Here is a 24,799-nt window from a genome sequence, read left to right as displayed (position 1 = left end):
CTGGAGTTACACATAACAGTGTAAGAACATCTCAGTATAATAGCTGTGTATAATGTAATGCGAATGAGGTTTTGTGGTCTGTTTGGAATTACAAGCTTTTAGAGCTTATGTAGTGGAAAACACAGCAAACTGAATTCAGATCTAATGCCTACACACTTTGATCCATATTATCCAGTGATAACTGGCAGTATTGCATTGCACTTTATCTTCTGTAGTTACGTTGTCCAAATATTTCCAGTCAAATACGGCATTATGTGATATATGTATGTGCCATTTTTCAACTGTCCAGTGACCTCTGGTTAGTGCAATTTCACAGTGCTTTCAACAGACTATCTGCTGCCATAATTTGTGTCGCTCTTTCTCGCACATTAACCCCCCCAGTAGACATGCATGACATGCTGCTTAGTATGGCTTTAGAATCCAGGGCAGTCGGAACTTATGTCTTATGTCACTGTCGCTGAGGCAGTAGTGCTCCCATCTGGCATGTTGCTAAGCCTGTTCACAGCAAGAGTGACAGTTCAGATATCCCTCCTGCAGAGTCGAGAGCAAAATATGTGCCAGAAAGAATCTCTAACACAGTCCTATCAGGGTAAATGAAAAAACACAGACACGTGATTATTTCAGCACTCTTGGCTCTTTGTTAAAATCGTCTATAGATGCTTTACATGTATACAGTGCAAATGCACAAAAGCACAATGGACACCATTCAGTGACAGAGATTATTCAGATTTGTTACAATGATATACACAATTTATTTTTTTAAGTATGCTTGACTTCATGGTCCTTTAGACAGGATAGTTTGATTAGACTCTCGTCTGCCTTTGGGATAGATGGTTATAATGATGACCTTAAGCCATGAGAAGACGAGGCCTTTCAGAGGTCAGAGCAAATGCAGATTCAGAGAGGTCTGAGGATTCATACTTCACAAGAGTCTCATGTGTTCTGATAATCATTTGGCCCCAATGTCCTCACAAATGGCCTTCACTGGTCTTTCTTCCACTTCCCTGTTCATTGTGTGTGTGTGTGTGTGTGTGTGTGTGTGTGTGTGTGTGTATACATACATACATACATATATATATATATATATATATATATATATATATATATATATGAGTAATCCAATGGCCTTAAGATTTTAGGCCAATTTGACTACCTTGACAATTTTTCCCTTTTTGATTTTTCTTTCATTATTTCTTTCTTTTTTTTTCTAAAATGATATGAACATCCAATGGAAAACTCTAAGACCTGAGAGAATTTTGGTGCTGCGACACAGAACAAAGAAAACACTGTGGCATTTTTAGCTCAACATTTACCAGTCTTCCATTAACATGGCTTTCGTACAAAACTGCCGTACACAAGCTATCTAATCAATCAAAATAAAAATACAACAGTAACATTTAATGTTTCGACATAACCACACAAATATTAATTCTGTTCATATAATTTCCCTTTTTCTCAAAATTCTCCTTAATTATGTTTTAATTTATTTTGTATCCCTTTTTTTTATCTATACATATTTTTTTTTTTTCTTTAAAATACAGTGAATTGTATTGGGCACACAAACATGACATAAAGACACTATTTTTTTTTTACTGATATAATCATAATGATTTCTCAGTTCAGCTCAAAAGATCTTCCCTAGTGTCGGGGGGATTTATCTTTATACGTTAATCGTACAGTATGCACAAGCTTTGATAGTAGTCCCTCATGGTCTTTGCTTCTTTCTTCTGCAAGTTCATAAGCCCTAACTTTAAAGACTCATCCGTCCACTACCAGTCATTGGTCCACTTAGTTTTTCCCCGCCTCTCCTCATTTCATTTTTAAAAATCATTTTCTTGACTTATTGGCTTTTCTTGGCTGCATTGGATTTGGTTTTGGTGATGTAGGCTTCGAAGAAGAACTGGCAGAAGAGCACAAAGTAGCTGAGGTACATGAGGGAAGACCAAACAATGTTCTGCACGTGAGACGGGCACTCTTGGCCTTGCTGCATCCACGAATACACCAGGTAGTTAACCATGCAGCCCATCACCATCTGGGTGATCTGCGTCAAGGTGATGAACATGGCGAACTTGCGAGAGATTTTGAAGCCGGCGGCCCGAAGAGCGTAGTAAGAATACATGACGGCGTGCACCAGATAGTTCATGGTCATGAACCAGCCCCCGCCAGCCACCATGTCCTTGTAGGAGTACCAGGAATAGAGCAAAACTGTGATGTGATGATACCAGTGCAGGAAAATCAGCTTTTGTTTACGTAACACGATGAATAGTGTGTCTCCTGAAAGTATAAGTGCAAGAGACTGATTATGACAGATACAGAAAGAAAGGGAATAGAAGGAGTAAAAGATTTTACAAATGTTTGGTGAAAAAGGCTGGACTAGTGGCTGTCTCAGATATGCTATGTGTTTTTTTTTTTTTTTTGGATTTTGAAAATGGTGATAGTATTGTGTTATTGATTCAGTGAGTAAAGGTTAATGTTTGAAGCTAAACTTGCATTTTATAGACCTTGAATATTTGAATATCTAATCAGGGCAAGGTTTGCCAATGCATTCAGCAGACAAAACTAGTTTTATTTGGCTAAATGTAACAAGGTCAAACAGTGTAGACATTCAAAACTTTAAAGCTACAAATTCAGTCATTAAAGTTGTAAATTATCAACTGTAAGCTCCACTAGCCTAGCCTAGTCTCAGAAGTCAAGCCCACGGATCATTGGCTGAAAGTCTGATGCATTTAGCACACAAAAGTGGAAACGTTTCAGGAGTTTCGGAATCATCATCGGATTGGTTGAATTGTACAGTATTTCCAGGAAATGTGTGTGTCGTGTTCTTTAATGGAAGAACACCTGGAAACGTACCATGATATGATGCCGTTAAACCCTTTCATGAAATAAAGCTGTTGTTTACAACTGACATCGAGTGCTTATTAGGATCAGCTAAACATTGGATTCTCAAAAGTATGTAAAATATTTTAAGTTCACGGCACAGAATCCTTAAAATATGTCAGCGAGTTTACTGTTATTGTGGCAACATTTGCAGGCAGATAGTGTATTTGTATTTATTTTTTTGTAAGAGAGAAAATGATCATAAACTATAATGAGAAAAAATACGGAATAAATTTGTGGATGTGTAACAAAAAAACTGCGCAACAGATCATGCGATTGGATAACTTTGGAGTCGCAGTTTCAGAACTTTGTCAGACATTGTGTTCCCAAACATCAGGCATCTGCCTCAGAAATCAGGATAACACGACAACATTTGCAGTTATATGATCAGCGTTTCATCTGCACACTATGAAGCACAACTCCTTTATCAGTTTGGAAAATGTAATCCCTGGTTGCAGCTACTTTTTATTACTGACCCTTTGCACCGTTTTCCCAGGAGTTCTTCCCAATTTCTTCCAAGAGAAGTGCCCAATCAAGGAATTCGGCTCTTTATGGTGTCAAACAGGGTCATACAGAGCTATACTCAAAAAAAGAAACTTAAACGAACCCTGTACAAGTGTACATTTTTTTTAATTTTTTTTTTTAATTTTTTTTTTTATCCATGTTTAACATGAGAATCCAACTCTTAAGAAGTGGAAATAAGTCAGAATGCATGAAATCGCATCACACCTTCCATTGAAAAATTAATACATTAATAAACATTACTTTTATTTGATCAAAAATGCAATAATATCACTATTATTATTGTTGTATTACATAACATTACTTAAAACTTAAACTTAAAATAGATAGCAAACAGCTATGTCACTTTGATGGATTTGAATGCATCCTTGCTAAATAACATTATTCATTTATTTAAAAAAAAATATTTGCTGGTATAGGGGAGTTAGTTGTTGTAAAATTGTTCACTTTAAATTGTCCATAAATGAATATCGTAGAGCAAGTGTGTTATTGCAGCTGATCAAAGGTCTATCACAGGCCATCATGACTCGTTGTGCTCGGCCTGTCCCTAGGAAGGATGTTAATGGTCCTCATGTTGTCTCTCTTTTTGTTTCTACAATGGGCCTGGTAGCCCACTACCCACCAGGACATAGCAAACACAATAGGCCAATGCAGGCGGAAAATACAACCACTAGCCTAGATTCTAGACTTGGGGTTATGCTGCAAGGTTCACGCTAACAGATTCTGTTACGCTTTCACAACCAATTATTTCCATGTAGATGAATGCTGGGCCCCTCAGTAGTGCTTTGTCACTGGAGCAAGCTACACAGAAGAGGCAGAACGTATTTACCTGAAAGCATTGAACTAATTTTTTTTCCATGTTAAAGGATTATAGTTGTTTTAAAAAGAATTGAGGATTTGGGACCTCTGGTAATGTGATTACAACTGTTTATACTTTGTGGCTGTCATATATTTACATAAACTGATGTTTTCGGTTTAACAGTGTGAGAATGGAGACCTACGACTTAAAAAAATAGACATCATAAATACATAATCTCACCTAGTTCAGGTGCCTTGCTAAGGACAAAAGCATAGGCCCAGAACTTGCTGACTGGTCCGTTGTAGAAACTCTGATCGCACACTGACTGCTTTAGGCCTTTGGTCATCAAGATGTTCATCATGTAGCCTCCAGTTCTGATGGCACCAAATATACTGAAGAAGGAGGTGCAACAAAAAAAAAAAAAGACATTTTAAATCACACTCAATTGACTTTTTAAATGATATATACTTTATGTATGTGTTAGTGCACATAGCATTAATAATAAAGAAAACTAGGCTTTATTTTATTCAGCTGTGAAGCTGCTTTCACACAACCAGTATTGTATAAAGCGCTATACAAGTAAAGGTGACTTGACTTTATTTTTATTGGGTGTGCTTATTTGAGACTTTACATTGTGTGGCTGGGCAGCACAGTTTTAGGTTTCGTATAATGACTGCCAAAGGTTGGATCATGTGATAAACCTGGAAGTGTGATTTAGTGCTGATCTCCACACATAGAAGAGTGGGATGTATCTTTTTAAAAGTTAGATGACATGTTAAGGTGCAAGCTCAATACAATATTATATATGCAGGCCTCTTGTGTACCATATATGCAGGTCTTTATGTAGTAACTTGGAACGAGGAAGTGGCTTGTTTTTCTGGCTATAATGAACACCATTAATCTGCTAAAACATGAAACAATTTATAAACGCACAGCATTCATTACAGTGTGTTATGTGCAAAAAGGCATCACTTTAAACACAAAGTGCATATCTAAGAAATATGAAGTGTCTTAAACAATTTTAAACTATAATCTGTTAGCAAACCGCTTTTATCTTGCACTGCCATTGCATTATGACATCTGATTGAATGGTCCGTGAAAGCCTTAGAAATGTCTCTATTAATGATGGCCTATGTGGGTTATTACTTTGCATATTATTTATTTACGTTACGTTTATATCTCCATCACTCATAGCATTGCAATATGTTAAGTAAGCAAATATGTTTTAGCACTAAGATACGCACTTAAATATTTGCATGCAAGACCTATGACCCATTTATCTATAGACATATTTACCTGAAGGCTGCAAGTGTTAAAGACCATAGTACTAAAGGTTTCCTCAATTCAAACTTCTCCCTTTGTTTCATTAAATGCCGCCCACCAAGTATGCAGGCAGCGTAGAGCGCAGAGAAGAGGAAGGACTTCTTCCTGTAAAGAATGAAATGGCAAAAAAATTGAAAAGTCAAAAGAAAACTTCACTTCAACCTTCAACCTTCAACTTGACCGTCTGCTCAACATATTTTGAGTCATTTTGATGGATTTACTTTTTTTTTTTTTTTTTGAGGTTTAAATTTGAAGCCGATCTCTTGATGTAATGAAAACTATTCCAGGTCAGATTACATTAGTATTTTGAACATTTTATTTATAAAATATCAGGACCAACTATGAAACCTATATGCTGTAAGTTTTCATAATGCTTTTATCTAAACTATATATTCATATGCAAGAACACATTTTGTTATTTCTTAATGTCTTTTATGCTTACTGAGGGTGGATTTGATCATAAATAGTTTTTTTTTTTTTAAAACAGTAATACTGTGAAATATTTTACTATTTAAAAATATTTTAGCTTTTCTGTAATATGCTGATCTGCTGCTCTAGAAACATTTCTTATTAAGCAACTTTTTTCGACATTAATATTAATGTTTTTGTGGAAATCGAGCATCGCGTTAGTTCAGTCAGGCCACATTAGTCACGCTTGCATCAGCTGACAGTCAGCTGTTCCTGACGTGTACCAATCCAGTCTTGACACCTATCACCTGCGGTCTATTTAAATTCCCATTATTCAGTGTCTCTTCCATCTCATTGCTGCTTGCAATTAACTCCCTCCTCCAACCCCAATTCCACCAACTGAACCTGCAATCCGATCTAACTTGTTCTTTCTTTACAGTGTCTTCATTGGAAGCAGTCTCTATCACATTTTCTTTACAACTCATGTAATTGTGAATTGTAATTATATATGCCCAGAACATAACCATACCGCCAACACTAACTGTATGCAATTATAATTGTCATAAATATACTTGACGGAAGTGGTCCTGATTGAAACCCTGATTCTTTAATGAATAGATATACAAAAAAAAAAAAAAAAAGATTAGAAAAATAAACATTGTTTATTTTAAACAGAAATGCATCAGGAAAAATCAGGAGTGCATTTTCTTTTTTGATGAATTATGCCATGTTTTATATGGAAACACACATCCTCCATATTACATAGTCAAATTTGCAGACTTTGCATATGGTGAAACAACTGCATGCAAACTGGTCCCTTGACTATTCTGACTATATTATACTGCAGTTATGTAGCTGTTACAAAAGCAGCAGCAAAGCCAGATCTTATTCCAGCTCGCAATTCCAGTCTTAAAAAATTGCGTACTGGTTTGTAGTGTGTGTACACTATAAAAACAAATACCTGTATAATGCGTTAAGGTTTTCAGATGTATACACCTCAGAATGTAATAAATTTGGCTTAGCAACTTTGTCCAAATGCGTCAAACATTACACAAATATGCAATTGTCTCTTAAATCATATATTCATCACTAATCTGTTGCCAAAATGAAATGAGCTTTTCATCACAAACAGCTTATTGGGCTTATTTTGACAGCTTGTGATGCTTTTATGATCTCATATCTGGCAGTGTTGTAATGCATTTATCTTATAGCTGGAAATATCCAACATGCAGTCTAAATACTGAGGGTATTCTGATGCCCCCTAAGTCTGATTTGCAATAAATTAGTTTCCATAAGTCTTCATCCGTGTCTCTTTGGAAAGGTGGGGGGGGGGGGGTCATTGGAAAGAAAACATTCTGGTTCCAACGTTCTGACACCATTAGGAAATCTCTGTATAAAGTATGTCTGTTAAACACATTATGACAAAATTATGCCGAAGGGTACTAATATTTAAAACCTAACATAAACTGTTAAAACATAACAATATCAAAATTTCAGTAGCCATTACCAACATGAGAGAGATTTTTGAGACCATGCTCACAAACTAAACCAAAACAATGGCATGTAATAATCAATTAAAAAACAAAAGCAAAATCACAAACAAAACAACTGTTTTAGGTACTTGATATTCACACCATAATCAAGTAAATATTATCAAAGAGTCTATGTGTAATAATACCCAATAAATGCTGTCAGAGTTTGGCCAAAAAAACAGGCCTTTAAATAAAATGAACAGTGTTTCTCATTCTTATTAAAATTAAAACTTTAATTAATAACGACAGCATCTTTATTTTTTTTTATTTATTTTTTTTTCGGTTAATGGCAGAAGTCAGTCAGATGGGAGCTTTGCCAGTCCAGCATCCAGCTGGCATTACAAGCCACAACTGGGGCATGTCTCTCCCTGCCAGTATCATCTCCAGGAAGATGTGTGTAACTTTGTTCTCTTTCCAAGAACTAGTCCAATCGGTGAACAAGGAGGTTCTTCTGTTTTAATTACTCCATTTGCATATTGGTAAAGCCTCAGACAATTCAGAATTCAGGTGATACATAATTAAATCAAAATTGATTGTATAGTAGTAGTGCTAATCTTCTTTTTTTTATATTTAACAATCTGTACACCTGTATGTATAACCTATATAGGTTCTGCCCACTGGATGTGAGAGAAACTGACCTCACTCTGTTCAGAACAGTGGGTTCATTCTATGCATACAGCCCCCCTCCATCCTTGAACTGTCATTGCATTGTTCTTTGTGTACAAAGGGAGGCTGCAGCAGTATACACATTTTATTGGACCAATTTATCAGTGTTATTGGATGACCAAACTCTTGTTTCTAATCAGTTAAATGTACTGGGTTTAATTGCTCACACGAACAGACTTCACAGTGCCAGCGAGCAGGAAGCTTCTACTTGAGAAAACCGCTGGCAGCAAGATGCTGCTATTGTAATCTAGCTTCTGTCTTTGTATGTCATTATGTATCATGCCAGAACCAAACGTTAGATGCAGCTAGATGTTGGGAATTAAATTTTTGTTGTCAATTTATTTATTTTTAAATCAGGAGACATGTTTTGGGGAGGACTTCAAATATCCTGCTAGAAGAGTGAGTGCTTGGCATACGGCACACAAATGCAGTAAACCACTGCCTTTCTACTGACCATCCAATGGCGATGCAAGAGAATATTCCCATCAGGCTTTGTTATAGGGCTGCACGATTATGACAAAACTCATAATTGTCGATTATTCCCTTGAAATTGTAATTGCGATTATATATTACGATTAGCACAATTTAGATTTAATAATTTTTTTAACAGCTTTATGCCACTGTTTGAAGCCACTGCATGCCATATTGTTATATCAAAATAAACCAGCGGAAAACACTCTTCCTGAAAAACTTCTTTTTTTTTTAAGCCTCAAATATCATATATATATATATAATTATTATTATTATTTTATTTATTTATTTTTTCTGAGAAACCAAACCAAAGTAAATTTATGCATGGTATTATGTTATATTAAAACAAAGAAATTCAAACAATTGGGAAAAAAACCAGTTTAAGATAATCTGTAGAGAGAACAACAACATATCTTATGCACACAGAATGATGTAAGTGAACTTTTTTTTTTTTTTGTGTAATTGTGCCTTTAAACGATTACATAATTGTGTCATCTGTAATTGTAATTGCGATTACAAATTCGATTAATTGTGCAGCCCTACCATGTCAGTAAAGCAGAGCTAGCGCAGCTTTTGTATGATGCAATAAAAATGATCTACAAAAAGACAGTAGGACAGAAATATCTTAAACAACAAATATTTGATATAAAACTAACATTCACGTCCTGCGTCATCAACTTCCAGTAAGTAGGTCTATGTATTGCAAGACCATCAAGTCATTGACTTCTTCATCTGTGTTTTTGTCTATGCTCTCATTTTTCCAGCTGAGAGCATCAGACGTGTAGTGGACAAAGACTGATGGTGAAGTTACCTGCAAGGGCTCACATCTGGCCCAAGCTGTTTAAGATAGAAGTGCTTCCCAAGTCATTTAGAGCCGCTAAATAAACAGAATTTGCAGCCTAATAGCTGTTTTAGGCTAATGACGACAGCAGAATCTGTTCTGCTAGATTCAGTGATTTTTAACCTAACGCAGCACAATGTTTGAAAAGTGCAGGATGGTAGAATTCATGTACAAGCACAGAAAATATATTCTGTCAGAGCAAAATCTTGGTATAAGGATTTTTTTTTTTCATGTTGCAGGAGTAGTTCACCCATAAATGAAAAATGTATTTACCATTGGGCCATCCAATATGAATTGGAACAGATTTGGAGCAATTTAACATTAGATCACTTGCTCACCAGTAGATCCTCTGCTGTAAATGGGTGCCGTCAAGTACAAACGGCTACTAAAAACATCAGTTATCCACAAGCAATCCACATGACTCCAGTCCATCAGTTGACTAGTCTTTCAGCAAGAAGGGACAGTTTAAAGTTAAGATAGATTTGTTTCTTACGTGCAGCATTTCATTTCACAAGATGTTAATTAATGGAATGGAGTCATGTTGATTACTTGTGGATTATTGCAACATTTTTATCAACTGTTTGGACTCTCATTCTGATGGCACCCATTCACTGCAGCAGATCCACTGGCGAGCAAGTGATGCAATGCTAAATTTCCCCAAACCTGTTTGAAAAACGTATCTACATCTTGGTTTGCTTGGAGTACATTTTAAGCAATTATTTGGTCTGAATTACTAATTTAAGATAAAAAAAAAATATACGTTTGTTTAAATTATTATTTTTTTTTCTCAAGCTAAACTGTTTCTGGCTAAGTACGATAGCGTGGCTAAGACTAAACAAACCAGTGGTTGATGTTATAATTTGTGACATGTTTGTAAGGGCTTTAGCCAGAGGTATTTGTTTTCTCTCCAAACATCAAATGCAATCTCTTCTTCAGGGTTACTTGCATTGAAAATAGAAACAAGGTGACTGCTCTTTCAGAGATTTCTTTTGTCATTGGTTGTGGTTGAGAAGCAAAGGCTTTACGTTTTGTCAAAGACCTTTTTGAAGTGTGAGTTGAAGGTTGCAGGAAAAGCAAATCTTATTTCTAAACACACAGTAATCTCTCAAGGTCAGTGGAATGGTGTACTAAAAAGTGACTGTCTGCATAAATAAGATCATATTAAATGACACTTACTGCAGGGACAATGGTTTGTGGTGCCTCTCTATGCATCTCTATTATGTAGGCCTGGCAGCCTGTGCAAGAATCAGTCCACTTTTATTTATCCACACTATTTTTCTGTCTGCTTGTGCCTTTATTTTGAGAGACAGACTCTTACAATGAGAGCTCATTAAAGAAACTTTTGGGCAGTGCAGCATAGTGAGGATAGAGAATAAAAATACACCCAGATTAGAGATGACCTGTGGCTATCTTCACAACCTGAGGTTAATTCTCTCTGGTCGAGCCAGACCAACACAAAACATGGCATAACGCATAAGCTATGGCAACTCTTTCTTGTTGATCTTCGCAGAGATGTTCTGCCAATCAAAAAACACATAATAGTAACCAAAAAAAGATAACAACAAGGTATGTACTTTTCAGTACTGTATTTTATTTAGCAGTTTAAACCTAATCATAATAACTTATAATAAAAAAAAAAAAAAAATTAAGAATGTATTTACTTATTTATTTAAAATGGCAAGAACAGATGCCAATATGGCCTCCATCTAGCAGGTATGACTCAGCACTGTCAAATATTAATTACCTTCATTTTAGTAAAGTCATGTTTTACATAACAGGTACATGACCTGGAAACTCACATCCACGTTTATTGCTACAAACGCTGAATGTATGAGCAGTGGCACACCTATTGAAATGCCAGAAGTATTGAATTTGAAACAATGAAAAATATTTCTACACATTTTCACAAGGCCAATTCCTTTGAAGGAAGTTCTCTGTTAAGGACTTCTATGTCTGTCACATTTTAAATGCTTGTTACCTATGAAAACACAGGGTGCTTTATAAACCTGTATTGCAGCAATCTATTCATATACTCAATATACTTGTATTTTGAAACACCTGCGTTTATTCAGGAATAACTCAGGAATTGTTCATCAAAGCTTATATTCTGGCTGTTCGTATAAAGTTCGGACTTTGCAAGTTCGACCAATGTGAGGACATGAAGTGAATTTTCAAATAGATGTTATTGTTATAAATAAACTGCAGATTTGAGTTTTAAACGACTACATTCTAACCTGAAAAGCTTAAAACTACATTTCATGACAACAATATTATAATGAGAAATACTCAAAGTATGCAGGTTTTTATCCTCTGCCATTAATGCTTGTTGGTTGGTGTGAAATGCATTGTGGGATACCTAACTGCCTGAAGTTCACACAAGTCACCTCTTGATGTATCCACGATAATAGGGGAGGAGCAAGAACCAATCCAGGGATTTGAACTGAACTTGGTTAGATGTAAACTATGAATTGGAACTGATAAGTTAGTTTCACAAGTCCACCAGAACACAAGTACATACGAGACTGCATGTTGAAAAATGGCTTCCGTTTCCCTGATCATCGGGAATGATCAAGAATGCAAGGATCCTGTGGTGCTGCAGTCATTCATCACAGAGCAGAAGAGCGTTGGATTATTAAAGCTGAGACGTGCGCCTAGCAGTTGCTTTTTAAATCCGAACAGGGGTGGGGTTCTGAAAAATGCTTTTCAAGCAAATGTTTAGTCTCCGTGTCTATGCATTAGCCTTGAATTCAAAATGTGAATTACAAGGCTGATCTATAGTCTTAAAAAATGCTGAGTAACGGAACAGCTAATTGGTATTTAAACCGTTTGTTCATCCCCTCACTCAGCTGAATGAACATTGGCAAAGATGTGGGTTGTTAGAAATCTTATATTTCTTAATGAAAGGTGGAACAGTAAATAATAATAATAATTAAAATAAAATGGACAAACAGGGAGGGCCATTATAATACCCATAAAATGTCACTACAACAATGTATTGTGAAACCACAGGACTTGTGACATTTGAAGTTAACTAAATGCCTGGATGGAAGTGTGGCTCAGTGATAGAGCAATGCATTAGCAGTGTGAAAGGTTGTGAGTTCAATTCCCTGGGAACAGACATATGGGTAAAAAATGTATAGCCTGAATGCACTGTAAGTCGCTTTGGATAAAACTGTCTGCTAAATGCATAAGTGTAAGTCTGTGCTGAATTTATATTTATGACTTGTTATGATTTAATGACTTGGTTAACTTGAAGTGTCAGATAAATGTGTCTCTGATTTATTTATTTTTTCTTATGTGACTGTGGCCAGCGAGTAGGTGCTGTGCAGGTTACACTTACAGTGATATGTCTCAACAATGAAAAAATAAAGTTAAAAATAAAAATCAATGAACTACTCTAAAATGACAGTAAGCTATTTTATGCATATGTTTCCATACAATGAAAGTGAATAGAAACTGAGTTTGTTAGTTTCCATAAAATCTAATAAGCATTGGAAAGAGAATGAAAAAGTGTTTTGAGTAAATTATGACTAATGAAGAATTGCAGCGTTTAGGTAAACTATGTCTTTAAATCTGCATTTCAGCGTTAAAACCATTCAAACAGCACATGACAAAGTCATTTCTTTGCGTTTTTAATTAATCAGAAACGGGCTTAACTGATAAACAAAACAAGAATTATAAAACTCAAAACACACGGTACTTTCACTTTCAAGACAGTGTCTCTCCACACAGGAAGGCACACGAGAGATGGTAAATCTGATGCAAGCATCCCCGAGAAGTCAGCAGAGGACGCGGATACGTGATTGGTCAGATGCGTGTCAGCAGACATCAACAACCGCATCCTATTGGTTAGTTATGAATTCCAACCCAGCCTCACCGTCTCCAAACGCGCTACATAATCGTAAAAGCGTGAAATTGATCCATGGCGAGTAATCGAGTTGACGTTACCATGTGCCAGATATTTTAAACACACACCAGAATTTCCAAACAGGGAATAGTGGCAAATACACCCTAACTAGCAATGATTTCTGACATCAACTACAGAATCATCCACAGGCACCTATTTATTATTATAGATTGTATAAAGAAGACAATACAAAGTCCTCCTATGCCGCAAATCGACTAAGGTCATGTCCTGGCATGCATGCGTGTGATTCCATTTAATTACCTGAATTATGGCGTTCACATTTTGCTACAGAGACTGTGGGCTAGGCTAGGATTTGAGGTAGTGATTCGGATGTCCGACTCATTTTCGCGAATTCGTTTAAAAAAGCCTGACCACGAGATGCCTGATAAACCGGTGTACTCTACGTTTCAGTAAAATCGCATCCGATATATATATATATATATATATATATATATATATATATATATATATATATATATATATATATATATATATATATATATATATATATATATATATATTCCTGTTTAAGTTTAAAATAAACAATATAAATAAACAATTACGTTTTTAATTGTTTATTTACCTGAGCGTTTATTAATTATATTTTGTGTGTGTAACTGTCAAAAAATCAAGTCAGCAACACGTTGTATATGTAGCCTAAGATTTCTGCTTGTTGTAACCATAGACTGTGTTTGTACCGTGTACGTTAGTCCCGTGTTAGTCAAATTCACCCAGATCAGTTCGTATCTCATAAGGAATCAAACCAGTTTTGTGGACCCGTTCAACCGATTTATTGTAAAGATCCGACTATAAAACAACGATTGTTTTCCGAATCGGACGTCGCTACTTTAGCCAAGCTATTTAAGACTGGAAAAACATCGGTTTTAAAACAAACCCACAGTTTAATAAAAATAAAAAATAACGGTTTGTGTAAGATATGAACCAGTGCGGTATCTTAGAGGACGAAAGATCCAAATGTCACGAATGACACAAGCAGACCATCATCACCTTAAATAGGCTTTGGATCTGATTAGAGTGCGGCGATGCTTCAAATATAGCGTCGCTCATTATACGTAGATCATTTGTAATATTAAATGGTACACAATGCTGAAATATTGAGTCTCGAGGAGGGGAATCACACAGTGCATCATGGTCTGGATGGTACCTGCCACTCGACTTTGAAGAGTCCCCTGACGGTTTTTAAGCATTCGGCTTAATGCTTGGTTCAAATGTTTAAAATGCTAGTCACCCGGTGTAAAACAATGTTCTGATGAATGGCTTTGTTGGCATCACAGCTGTGATTATTATGGTCCAGCTTATCTATCATGCATCAGAGCTACTGTAACGTTACCAGTTCTCCTGCATCCATCGAATGGCTTCATCTTCATTGAATTGCCTCTCGAATTCGTATTCTTGCAAAGCCAACACCGACATGGTCTCCCGTCCTTTAAACGCTCACTGTAGAACGTTACCCTTTCTTTATCGACTAAACGAGTTCAGTTTCACGGATTTCCTATCAATGTCTCGCAGAGTCGCAGGCTCAACTCCAGCCTTGCCCTCGCATCGCTCTTGCCACCCCAGCACACTCGTTAAGCTGTTCTCGAATGCCAGCCTGACACTCAGCCCGAGTCGGCATACGCCCTCCTCTCTTATGAGGAAGAGGAGCGCGCGGTCCTAATGCCGCATAACCGATGCATCCTTCCGAGCTGTCGTCATCCCAGACGGCGGTGACCTTTGGCATACATTCGTGTTTGAGGAAATAAATCAGCTAGCTAACACAAGCCTAACATATTCTCATGTCAAAACCAATCCATCATGTGCAGGTGTTTCTAACAGACTCTCACGTGGATTCTCTAACATTTTATTTATGAATAACTAATGTAGAACTATTAAACATATTTAATAGGCTATATATATATATATATATATATATATATATATATATATATATATATATATATATATATATATATATATATATATATATATATATATATATATAATTTTTTTTTTTTTTTTAAAGCCTATACAATACAAATAAAGGTCTAGATCCATTTGATCTATTCTAAAGGCTTATAGGAAATAGTGAATCTGAATTTGGCCTACGTATTAAAACAACATTCTTGAATTCTTCATTTTTTTTCATGAATGAGTTGAATGTTTCATTAACATTACTGTTTAAATTCAGTTATGAAAAGGTAGATTGGTCTTATTTGTATTGGACAAGTAAGACTGATTACTCCTTGGAAACTGCTAGTTGGTCAAACTCTTAAGACAGTATTAACATGGTGGCTAAATTTATGCATGGCCCCTGATGAGAGTGTGAAGCTTTAATCTAGATCAGTGGTTTCCAACCTTTTTCATCTCGCGGCCCACTAAACCAAACACATATGTTTGCGCACTGCAAAAAAAATTAACTGGCCCCTCTATTGTTGGGTTAATAACTTAGTAGCCTACTCAGAAGCTAGATTGTTAACTGTATTTAATTAATGATCTGGCAATGAACAGAAAATAACTCGAGCTGGCCCACCTTGGCACAACTGCTGTTGTTCTGTAGCATATGCTGCAAAAATATCTGAGATAAATTGGCGGTTTTTATTATTAAACCAATCAGCAATCTTGAATACTGGAATCATAGTTACAATTGAATATTTATTTTTTGTTATTTAATTATATACATTAAATTATGTTATTATGTTATGACTTAGACATTTTTACATTTTTTAACACTATTGGCGGCCCACCTGCAATACCACCGTGGTCCACAGGTTGATCTAGATAATGGCTGAATACTTTGTAAACAAGCCAAACAAATTGTCCACACACTGGTAAAACTTTCCCCAAAGAATTTATTGGTAGGCCTACTGGTATTATGTTTCAACTATCAGGTCTTCATCAGGGTCAGTGTAAGGACAATTTTTTTTAATGCTTGAATTTATTATTATTTTATTTTATTTATTTTATTTTATTTTATTTTTTGTCTGAGCCTTCAGGTTTTTTAGGATGTGTTTTTTTTTTGTATTTTTGACTTTGGATGCGTTGTACCTTTTTATGCAAATGCATACTTAAAAGAATTCAAAATATAAAAAATTTCTTTGAACACTTCATAATTCCCATAGTTCCTGTTTCATCGTTTAGATTACTTCACTGTTATTAAAAAATGTGGAAAATAGTAATAATAAAGTATGATTAATAAAAACAGTAATTTAACAGTTTTCTTTTTTAAAATATTGAAATTATAAATAAATAAATATATATATATATATATATATATATATATATATATATATATATATATATATATATATATATATATATATATATATATAAATAAATAACTGTAAATACCAGTTTACATTTACAAACATTATTTTTGCCATTAATTGTAATAATCTAGTGAGATTTTTCTTTGCAAAAGCAGTCTGACCAGAGACAGTACTCTCACCATTATCCAGTCTGTCTGGAATAACATGAAGAAACAGAACAAACTGAGACAGACTTAATCCAGAAGAACTGTGGCAATGTCTCCAAGACACTTCAAGAAACATGCAAAGCTACAGTATACTGTGCAAAGTTTTAGGCACTTGTGTAAAAATGCTGTAAAGTGAGAATGCAATCAAAAATAATGCCATAAATAGATTTTATTAATTAACATCTATTAACTTAATCAAATTAAATCAACATTTGGTGTGACCAGACAATGAGCTAAAAAAAGGCTTTTGTCCTAGGTGCACTTGCACATTGTTTTTCGGGTAGCTTTGAAGGTAGGTTTCTTGAAGTGTCCTGGAGACATTACCACAGTTCTGGATTTAGTGTGTCTCAGTTTGTTCTGTTTCTTCATGTTATTCCAGACAGACTGGGTGATGGTGAGAGTACTGTCTCTTGGCAGACTCCTTGCTCCTTCTGAATTGGTGCTCTGCATTTAACCCATCTAAGTGCACACACTAAGCAGTGAGTAGGGAACAAACCGTTAACTTACACCCAGAGCAGTGGGCAGCTGTTTTTTCCAGCACCCAGGGAGCAATTGGAGATTCAGTGCCTTGCTCAATAAAATACTAGTGGCCTAAGACTTGCTCTTATTTCTTTGTCAAAATGCATAATTATCCTTCAGTTGTTGTTGCTGGGACTGTGATGGGCTGAGGCACAATAGTAGTAGAATAAGGGGAAAAGATTTGGGCCAACAAGTGGAGGAGTGATGATTTCTCTGCTGTGGCATAGAATCAAAACCACAGAGATGAACAAAATTAATTCTTGGATATGCACATGGGCTTGGCCTATACCATCCAGAGGGGTGTCACCAGTAAGATTATCAACTAAATTACATTTAATCTTACAATAAATGTTATAACAGAGGATATCAGTTTACTTTAGCCTGTACATATGTTTTTGATCAGTTTTTTTTTTTTTTTTTTTTTTATTGTGATATCAATTTACCTGTCAAATTGTGCTGCTATTATACCTTTACTTTAGTCATTTGTGTTTTTGCTCTCATGGAGGATGAAAGTATAATTATGGATGATGTCTAATTAGAGCAAAACTGAATTACAAATTGATCACATAACACTGGTCTGGTTAAAGTGGCATTATTGCATTTGATCTTTCCCGATGATTGATATTATGTAAACAGAAAATGATTTCTATCAGTAAAGTATACTGTTAAGGCTGATATGTTTGATTATAAAGATCGCTCCGATCATTTTCTCATACTGTCCGTGGAGCCAAATCTAATAGCATAATGACTGTGGGGGTTTTTTTCCCCCTTAAAAACGCTTTTCACAAACATGTCCAATCCTCATTTGTCATCCTCGGATTAAACATGTCAGATCCTGTCGTTAAAAAAAGCTTGTCTGATATTGAGCCAATGCTGTGTGTTGATCATCTAAGTTATTCTGTAAAGATTAATGCTTACCTTTCATTTAACAAATGCATTTACTACAGTAATGTCAGAAATATTGAATTATGGAGTAATTTTTTCAGAGATGCGATGTGCAGACTGGGGATAAAAGTAAAACATCATAATGGGATGAAATGTACACATTCTGTGGTTCACAATTCCCACAATTTATTATTCACAATTCATATAATAATAGCATGATAGAGCATCACATCAACTTAGTAAATTATTATTATTTTGAAATTAATGTTATATAATTTATATTTTTAATTGTATTATATAATTTATATTTTAAATTATATTATATAATTTATATTTTAATCACTCCATAATTCAATATTTATGACATTACTGTAGTAGGCAAAACTGTTAATTTTATTTTATTTATTTATTTTTTATTTTTTTGCACACAATTTGTCTGTACAACACTTTTTTTTGTCTTGTTCCTCTTTATTGTTGCACCATCTTGTGGTCATGTACTGAAACAACCGTTCTCTGGTGAAATTTCAGTAGGCTACATTAATGTTTAATAAAATTTTTGTCAAACTGAAACAAATAAATAAATTGATAATTTTAATATTAATTTTCACCTGCATCAGTTAATGTGCAAAAAAAAAAAAGTTACATTTTTGAGATGTGAGATCTACATCTACAGTATTGGCCCATTGATCTTAAAAACAACTCTTTAGCAAATTATCACCATCTGTCTTATAGAAAGCTATTGTGACTGCTTGAACAAATTGTTCACACATCCTGAGGAGCTGAGAGAGGTTAGGGTGCAGAAGACTATTATAATGTTAATGTAAAATTAACTTTGTTAAAAATATCCGTTTCTTAAATAAGGATAGAGGTGTGGGACATTAAACGGTCGAATACTCTCAATTATGGGTCTGTACTTTTAATTTTAATAGTTGTACTGCCCCCTGTTGGACGTTTATAGCACTTGTATTACAAACATTTGAAATTGTGCTTCAGGCATTAAGGATTTAGTTAGGTGTGGTGGAGTTTTGAATGTATTATATCACAGGGCATTAGATGATGTTTTAGAAAGTACAGTACATTTTATAAACAAATTACAGCAATTATTCTCCCATCTCCTAATAATGGGGGCAACAATCTAAGCCATAGTTACACAATTACATTCATATCTTATTATTGTATCAGGTTGGCATTGATAGCCTGTATTGTTTCTTTATATGTAGATTTCCCATCTAAATCCACAGCAGGAAACATCATGAAACACTTCATTTCCTGCATTAAGTTGGAAAGTCAGATAAAAAGCTCTATACTGCAGCTAATCAAGCCATCAAAATCGAGAGACAAAATCGAGACAGAGCTGATGGATGGACACAAAATAGTCTGTTTCACTCCTAAACCCTCTGCCATTACTTCAGCTACAGATCCATTAATGTCGTTCAGCTCACGTCATCTTTCCACTGAGATTAGCAGGATTTTGGAGCACAAACTGCGGCACGTAATGAGGAGGATGTTTGAAAAAGAATCACAGTAGATTGCTTTCACTGGTTTTTTAAGCAGCCTGCGGGTTCAAACCTGTCTCCCCTTATGAAAGTTTAATACGTCAGATGAAGGCTGCGGTGTATGCATTTAAATACATCTTCCAGGGTCGCAGAACATTGTGCATCTGAGCTTGCCGCGTAAAGCTCTGCAGAGCATGATTTGTTTATAATAAATGACTTATTGAATATTTTCTCATGCAGCTGACATACAGTATATTTTAGCAACTAGTCAGTAAGTTGTGTAGTAACAGCGTTGATATGGTTGTCTTGCTTGAGGCTTTATGCTCTTGACCTATTCACATTTGATGTGTTAAAGCTTAAGCAAATTATGATGTCATATCTGTGAAAGGTGATGAGGTTGAGAGAGCTGGAGTTTTTTTTGTTACTGTTAACACTGAGCTTCACAATGCTGTCATTCATTCTCTTCTTACCTTTCACTTAATTCTTTAGGCACTGCAGGCACACACACGGTTTAACACAAGTTGCAACTCTTATACATTGTCTTGTCAACTTTTGTGTGTGTATGCAGCTGCTTTTCAAAAGCAAGCGCAGAATTGACAGAACAATAGAGAAGACTACAGTATATATTCTGGGCCTGTGTGGAGCTCTGCTCTGTTTCAGGGCGTGTGCTTCCTATAGCATGACTAGTTCCTTTTGAATTGTTTATGAAAAAAAATGGCCAACAGGTATTCGGTAAAAAAAAAAAAAAAAAAAGATATATATATAAATATATCTTTTTACATGTCTTTATTCACCACAAACTTAGACATATATTGCATGTTGTTTTATCAGTGGCTATTTCTTGACAGAATAACTGTTTGTTTCATTGTCTAATGCTTAAGAAATATTTAATTTCTTTCTTTTTTTTCAGATAAATTGCTAGTATTATTATACTACATATTGGCAAGTATTTGTGCATGCTGCATATCAACATGAAGTAGCTACATCCTCCCAATATTATTGGAACACAATCAAAGCTGTTATTTTGGGGAAATATTCTGTATCTCTATGCATCCAAAATTAAAAGCTTCTCGCAGTCTGGACAGCTTATAGGCTTTATTTAAGCATTGCATTACATCATCAGTTCTCCGTTACATGCTTCCCACTGCAAAACAATAGAGAAATGTTGTGGTTGGGCCTCTTCACTAAAACTATCTTTGTTAATTCCACACACATCCGTGCATCTGTGATTTCATGGTACTCACTGTGTGGAATCTCTAATTGATTTTAGGGTCAAAACATTTAAGATGTTTCTTTTTATTATAAGTTGAGAAAGCAGGAAGTGTCTAAGTCATCGGAGTGTTCTCCATGTCTGATCATTCACACGCTCACACACACACGCCTACAGCCAGCGAAGCCGTCCCGACATCACACTCAGCTCATCAAAGGCAGGGCCGTGTCAGACACACACACCCGAATACACAAAAAAAAACACTCAAGCATGTCAAAGGATAGATATATACACGGATACACACAAGCTCTGGCACATCCTAAGAAAGGTAGACACACACTTTGACCAACGAAACACAAGTACATCAGTTGAAAGGGTATAGACATGCATGTTAGCAATATGCCAAAACTTTTTCCAAACACAAAAAGAACAGAGATATGCACACAGAGAACATATGAGAGAAGAGCACATCTATATGACACATAAGCCCCTTTCACACTGCCATTCCGGCAAATACAGGGGTAAAGTGTTCCTGTAATTGTTCCCTGGTCGCTAGATTTGCTCTAGAAAGCATAATTGTGACTTTTTTTTCAAACAATGGTCTGATCTTAAAAGAGTAGTTCGCCCAAAAAAATAAAAAACATTTAAACTCTTGTTGTTCCAAACCTGTTGGAGAGCATTTATTTTAAAAAACAAAAGAAGGTATTTTGAAATCTCTCTCTCTCTCCCTCCTGTTTTAGACCTCTTTCATTGTGCAGACAAAAACAACTGAAACATTCTTTAAAATGTCTTCTTTTGTGAACCACAGAAGAAAGAAATTCAAACATGATTGGAATGACATTAGGGTGAGCAAAAGACAGAATTTACATTTTTGGGTCAACTATTCCTTTAACTAAAGGCAGTGACAGGTGAAGTTTCTCCACACATACATCTTCTCTCAGCAATTCAAGCTCACCACTTTAAAAAACCTCCAGCTCAGTCAGTATAGGATGTATGGAGACAATGGAGAGGTGCATTTTAGAACATAATGAATGAAGCATCCTACTCTTAAATAACTTTATTCTCACGCAAGAGACATCGTAGGTTTGTTCTTGACTAGTGAGTTTCCAAGAGAAAGCATGGCAGCTAATAGTCGAAATAACGCTGTTGTAGGTCTGTAATGCCAAGGTAACGCTAATGTTTTATGCATTTTTGTACTGGATTTACTTGAACAAGAAAAGAAAGAAATGGAAAGTTCATGGCTGTTAGTGAATTTTGGAACTGGCACATAACCTTTGCATTGATTATGTGGACATCTGTTTTTGTACAGTGCCAATAATCATCTCAAAATAGCCAAATGTCAGCTGATTAACTGGCCTGTTTAATATCGTTCTGTCCCTTCCGTCGACAAACATTTGAGATTTATGTTATGCTAATTTGTAATGGGAAATTACCATTAGTGATAATGTAAAAAAAAAAAATACATTTGAAGTAAATATTTTATTATTTAATGTGGAAATATGAATATTGTCTTATTCCTTTTAGTTCTGAACGTGTTAGTCAGTGTTGTTGTTCTCGGAGAACTAAGTAAACGCGAGAATGTGCGAGGTCATCTCACCCCGACCTTGCGCTTAAATGGCTTCAATCTGATTGGACAATCTGTGATTTTGCCACGATGAGTGGTAACAACATCGTAGTCCAGTTCATCAATATCATACTAGGCATACTCATGCAGTTTACGACGACAGCGGACACAATGAAACTGGCTTTTTGACCAGTAATGTCTGGTCAGTAGAACTTGTAGGATATTGGAAAAACAGGAGCAAATGAAAACATGTTTAGCCTATCCACTACAACCTATAGGCCACCATCGATTTTTTTTTCTAAACAGATTTTACGTACCTCTCTTTATCTTAGGATATTCTAAAAATATTTAATCATCGAAAGGTAAATAATTGTTGCAAAAATTAGGTAAACATTTCAGTTGTTCCACCCATTCACACTCAGAACTGTAGACTAACACATATTCAATCTACAGAGAGTTAATTTGTGAGCATTTGACTAGTCCAGTTATCACACATTGCTGGATTTCAGAAAGTATAAGGGGTTTAACGAAATTTCTGAAGGCATTTAAAATTAGATTTGGTGTTATTTGGCGCAGCTGTTAGTCATTAATCAAAATGAAATGCTGCAAAATGTTAAATAGCCTGTCTACTGCAAACTCAATATGCGATATGAATTGAATTACACTGAATTATAGATTGTAGCCTATTTAACTTTTTTTTGTGCTAATGCTGGAACACAAAACAATTATTATAAGAGACATTGCACAGTTTGAATAAATAATAAAAAAGCCAATTATTACGGAAATCACAAGTGATAACAATATTAGCTATAATATATAAATATTTTTAAATACATTCAGAAAGACATCCGCATTAAGAGTTAGGCCTACGGCAATTTTGAAAATAAAAAAAATAGGAATTGGCCTCTTTCAAATGTAAACGTAAGCTTGGCTATTTCTTAGCTTCAACGTGCATAATTATGGTATAAATTTACAAATTAACGTTGACACTGAACAAACAATTCAAGCTGCAATCAAATAAATATTCCGCTTCAGGGAGTAGGCTATCTGAATGAACGTATTAAATAGGCTACATTTTCTCGAAAAGAAACGACTAAAATTCCTTAAGCAACGTATTTTGAGTCAGTTCATAAGTTAACTAAGAACACGGCAAGACAACAACTGTAGGCCTAAACTGTGCAGGGAAGCTTATAGAAAACGCGAGTAACAAATGAATGCAAACTTTTGGCGCTTCTTCCTTATCATGCAAGGGCATGCTTTTAGTTTTCTTCTGATAATGCGCATTAAAACTCCTTACCTTTATGCAGTCTTCTAGAGAATAGACGGAACAGCTTTCTCAGCTGTGTTTATGTCGACTGAAGGGTTCCTCTCTGGATCTGCTCTGTATTGCTCCCGTGGGCCCCCCACTCACAGTGTTTATTGAGGTGTGTATTGGGACCCTAGACCGTCATGTTGCTGGAAATGAATAATTTAGGCCTGGTTAGATTGAGAGCTCTGCGCTGAGAGAATCAGGAATGTGTACACCTGAAAATGGGTGATTTAGATTTTAGACAAGTGTTTGTTGTAAGATGCTTAAAATTAGCATTAGCATTTACTTTTCATTCAACTGCAGTGCTAATTTTCAGTAACTTTAATAGTGCCATTCAGTCTTACAATTTCACCCTTGTTCATTCTGCTTCATTAATCATCATTACATGAGAGCATTCATGTTAAATAGCTCGCTTGTGTTGTACCCAAAGTAAACGCTCTCTCATTCTGATCTGTGCGCGCTGTAACATGACTTTAATGGATAGAAACACACTCACACACGCCTGTCTGTCGCATACCTCTCTTTGGTTTGATTGCTCTTCTATAAATGAGATCGTCTGTGAGAGATCTTTTATCGGCTAGGCCTACATGCATCAGTGCAGTTAATGATGGACAACAGACAAGGCCTAACAATAGTAACAGTGAGAAAGAAAATAGTCGATATGCTTATTAAATTGGAATTAAATAACGTCAACTCGAGAGTCAACAGGTCTATACAAGAGTATAGTTTTTTTTTTTATTATTATTTAAGGGTGCGAGACATTTCTATAATCATCTTTCGTTATTTATTGTAAAGCATATTCTATACAGTAATTTGATGTGGCGAACTTTTATTTGTTTACAGTCAACTGACACTTAGTGTCGCGATTAATTATATGCGCATTTCTATGTTTTGCGCAGTGGGGTGGAACTTTATATAGCCTATGCTATTATTATACGTAACCCATAGGCTACTATGAGATATGAGTCTTGTTTACAACTTAACCAACTGATCCGATT

At 35.4% G+C, this 24,799-nt stretch overlaps 1 protein-coding gene and 1 long non-coding RNA gene across 6 annotated transcripts; one reads left to right on the top strand and one right to left on the bottom strand.

Moving 5' to 3' along the window:
- Window positions 1-17,644, top strand: LOC113057793 (uncharacterized). Its single transcript, XR_003277883.1, has 3 exons — window positions 1-1,047; window positions 13,516-13,518; window positions 17,634-17,644. It is a non-coding gene; the product is annotated as an uncharacterized LOC113057793 (long non-coding RNA).
- On the bottom strand, window positions 1,199-24,681 carry LOC113057776 (elongation of very long chain fatty acids protein 6-like). 5 transcript variants are annotated; one of them, XM_026225290.1, is made up of 5 exons: window positions 23,790-24,681; window positions 5,495-5,626; window positions 5,023-5,102; window positions 4,439-4,590; window positions 1,199-2,274 (listed from the first exon to the last, which is right to left on the bottom strand). In XM_026225290.1, the coding sequence occupies exons 2-5, from the start codon at window positions 5,519-5,521 to the stop codon at window positions 1,841-1,843; spliced, it is 693 nt and encodes a 230-aa protein (XP_026081075.1). In that variant the 5' UTR covers window positions 5,522-5,626; window positions 23,790-24,681; the 3' UTR covers window positions 1,199-1,840. The 5 variants fall into 5 exon arrangements, with proteins under 5 accessions (XP_026081075.1, XP_026081074.1, XP_026081076.1 ...); XM_026225289.1 differs by lacking the exon at window positions 23,790-24,681 and adding an exon at window positions 14,698-15,018; XM_026225291.1 differs by lacking the exon at window positions 23,790-24,681 and adding an exon at window positions 14,698-15,018 and having other exon boundaries at window positions 5,023-5,099.
- Window positions 24,682-24,799: the final 118 nt, after the last annotated feature.

The sequence above is a fragment of the Carassius auratus genome, chromosome 39, assembly GCF_003368295.1.
Source record: "Carassius auratus strain Wakin chromosome 39, ASM336829v1, whole genome shotgun sequence".
Taxonomy (NCBI): Eukaryota; Metazoa; Chordata; class Actinopteri; order Cypriniformes; family Cyprinidae; genus Carassius; species Carassius auratus.
Note: the sequence above shows the minus strand (reverse complement) of the source record. Positions and strands in the feature narration are given on the sequence as shown.